General features: G+C 38.2%; 1 protein-coding gene across 1 annotated transcript in view; it reads right to left on the bottom strand.

Moving 5' to 3' along the window:
• Nucleotides 1-3,005, bottom strand: part of LOC104962521 (receptor-type tyrosine-protein phosphatase kappa-like) — a 47,354-nt gene that overhangs the window by 26,202 nt on the left and 18,147 nt on the right. Inside the window, exons 3-4 of the mRNA XM_010791000.1 lie at nt 2,425-2,499; nt 2,133-2,169 (exon numbers count right to left, since the gene is read on the bottom strand). Of these exons, the coding sequence (XP_010789302.1) occupies nt 2,133-2,169; nt 2,425-2,499 (112 nt within the window). The remainder of the gene's footprint in view (nt 1-2,132; nt 2,170-2,424; nt 2,500-3,005) is intronic.

The raw sequence follows: 3,005 nt of genomic DNA on the forward strand, positions 1-3,005 counted from the left end.
ACGTACTACGACTACGACTAACACACACTCAACACACACACACACACACACACACACACACACACACACACACACACACACACACACACACACACACACACACACACACACACACACACACACACACACACACACACACACACACACACACACACACACACACACACACACACACACAAAAAGACACCCTGAGGCAGCAATGACAAGACACAATACCCCCGATGACCTAATGGGACCACCGTCGCTTAATCCTCCCTCCCGGATGCACGGTTGAGCGCACACACACATGCAGAGGGACGGAGGGAGAAAAGAGGGACGGTCTTTTGACCTCTCTCTCCATTAGTGTGTCTTTCTGCCTATTAAAAAAAACTTAAATAAGTTTCAGCTTCACTAAATCCTCCTCTGGCTAAAGAGACAGAGCGTCATCTCTTTGTAGAAGCCTTCGTTTAAACAACCAACCTGTTCTAGAAACTACAACCCCTAGTAAGAAAAGTGATGACACTGGAAACACAGAGACTTCCCACATGTTTCTCTTATTTTAAAACACGACACCTTACAGGCGCTGGAGGGACTGAACCACACCTTAAGCCATCCCGTGGGATCAATTTCCTGTGAGCCTACTGTTCAAAATGTCTAGATCACATTAAACTCCATGACCTAAAGAGAAACCAGTTTAAAATCCACTTCTTTTCCAAACGGCCCTTATTGTATTTCACAATTATTTATGGTTTTATTTTAAAGGGACAAGGACACAGCGTGGAGCAATGCCACACACCGCAGTATTTATCACCTAAGCTAGTTCACAGTGTCTGTCCCCTGATGGGTCTTTATAAAAATACACTAATCAACCAGCAGTAATTACTCATTCGACAATAATTACGGCTGATTGTGCTGCAAATTGTGTCACTTTTACTGCCTTGTTTTATGCTCCTTTATTAGAAGGTCAAACAAAGGACTATGGGCTGAGTGCAGAAAGTGATTTGAAAAGAAAAACAACATACAAACCATGACGCAACAGGGCTAAGATTACTTGTAAGTACAACATTCAAGTGATTTGATATAATAACAATGTTCCATACTATGACAGGCTTTAACTTCTCACCCGTTATCTCAGATTGTGTTAACGATGTAGGAAACTAACAAATGTATTAGAATTAAAAATGTAATTCCTACAATAAAATTATTCCAATCTGTCTCCTGTTTGTTAATTAAATGACCGTTGAGCTAAATAATTAATAGATTTTCCATTATTTAATTTTTTTTTACAGACAAAAGTGATCATCGGGATAATTAATAATAAAAACAAGTGTTAGTTTGAGCCCTTTTTGACATAGCATTGTGCTAAGCCTCTAGCATACGTATTAAAAGGTCCGGGCTAAGAATAGACAGAATGTATTTACAGTTGTAGTAAAAATGAGAAGTATTTCCATATGTCTGTTTGCTTTCTATTATGTTTCCTCTAGCCATATAAACACTTAAATGAACTCACCGTTCTTTGAAACTCAAGGCTAGCAGCCACCAGGATTTTCTATTTCATTGAAAACATGTTAATGTATTTTTCTGTTTACCCTTGTTCTTACAGCACACAGCTAAACTCTGATCCATTAGCCGCATTTCTAAAGATCTTTCCTGAAAACAGTGTGTGGGTAAGTGTGTTAGCACTTATGTGTGTATCTGTGTGTATATGTGAACTTGCATGTTGCTGGGGGATTACAACCAGTCTCATAATCTATCAACATATGGCTGCTAATAAAAACATCACATTTAGACTGCGTGAGCATACAAGGGCCTAAGTGTGCACACACACACATAACATGAACGCATTTTCTCTCTCTATGCAAAACAATATTATGTCCCCACTAATACCACTAACACGAATATCAAGGTATAACACCCGTCATAATAATACATATCAGATTATCATGAATGGACAGTAAGCAACTTAACAACAGCAGATACACACAGATCACCAGACACGAAAACATATATTGTTACTATAATACCATTAAAAATAATCTGCGTTATGTTTTGCTCAGCAGCAGAAAACCACCTTGTTTGCATCTGGTTGTCAAAATAATACTCATCTGTGGTGTTTTTTATGTTAAGTACATCAGTAACAGTACGTTTCTTACCTTTAGTAGCCAGCCTCAGACACTGTGTCTTAGTTTCCTGAATAAAAAGATAACACAATAGAAATATCTGAGTAAATAAATGTACAGTATATATTCAGTTGCCAACAGTTGTTTTGATGAATGTAAACAGTAAAGTCCGTACTGCTTTCAGATAGAAGCTGTGAAGTACTTCAAGTGTAATTAATGTATATTTGAATATGTACATATCATTATATTTATTCTTGGCAGCTCGCAGGTGAGAGTTGCGAGTTCACTGGGTGTTTAGTCTTCATATAAATAAGCATGTATTTACCCTCTCCGTGCTGCTAACAGCTTGAAGGTAGATGTTGTAGTTCTTTCTCGGAGCCAATGGAGGATTCCAGAAACCCTGAGGGATAAAAAAAGATCATCGGAAATCAAAATCAATAAATTGCAAAGTGTTATTTTATGACGGTTGTTGTTGTTGAGCCTCAGGAATTGAAGTAGCAGCCAGCAATAACGCATTTCAATTGTAAAAAATATACATATATTGCATATAAGTCGTGTAAGTATGTATAGGTGTTTAGGTAAAATGATGGGACTAAATATATGTAGATTTTTTCAACTGCTTTGTTGTCCAATAAATAGTTTGTCCTGATCCCAGGACTTTTTGCAAAGGCTATTATTACTACTACTACTACTACTACTACTACTACTACTACTACTACTACTACCACCACCACCACCACCACTACTACTACTACACTACTACCACCACCACCACTACTACTACTACTACACTACTACCACCACCACCACCACCACTACTACTACTACTACTACTACTACTACTACTACTACTGCTACTACCACCACCACCACCACCACTACTACTACTACACTACTACCACCACC

This window comes from Notothenia coriiceps, unplaced genomic scaffold (genome assembly GCF_000735185.1).
Source record: "Notothenia coriiceps isolate Sejong01 unplaced genomic scaffold, NC01 NC01_scaffold00000286, whole genome shotgun sequence".
Taxonomy (NCBI): domain Eukaryota; kingdom Metazoa; phylum Chordata; class Actinopteri; order Perciformes; family Nototheniidae; genus Notothenia; species Notothenia coriiceps.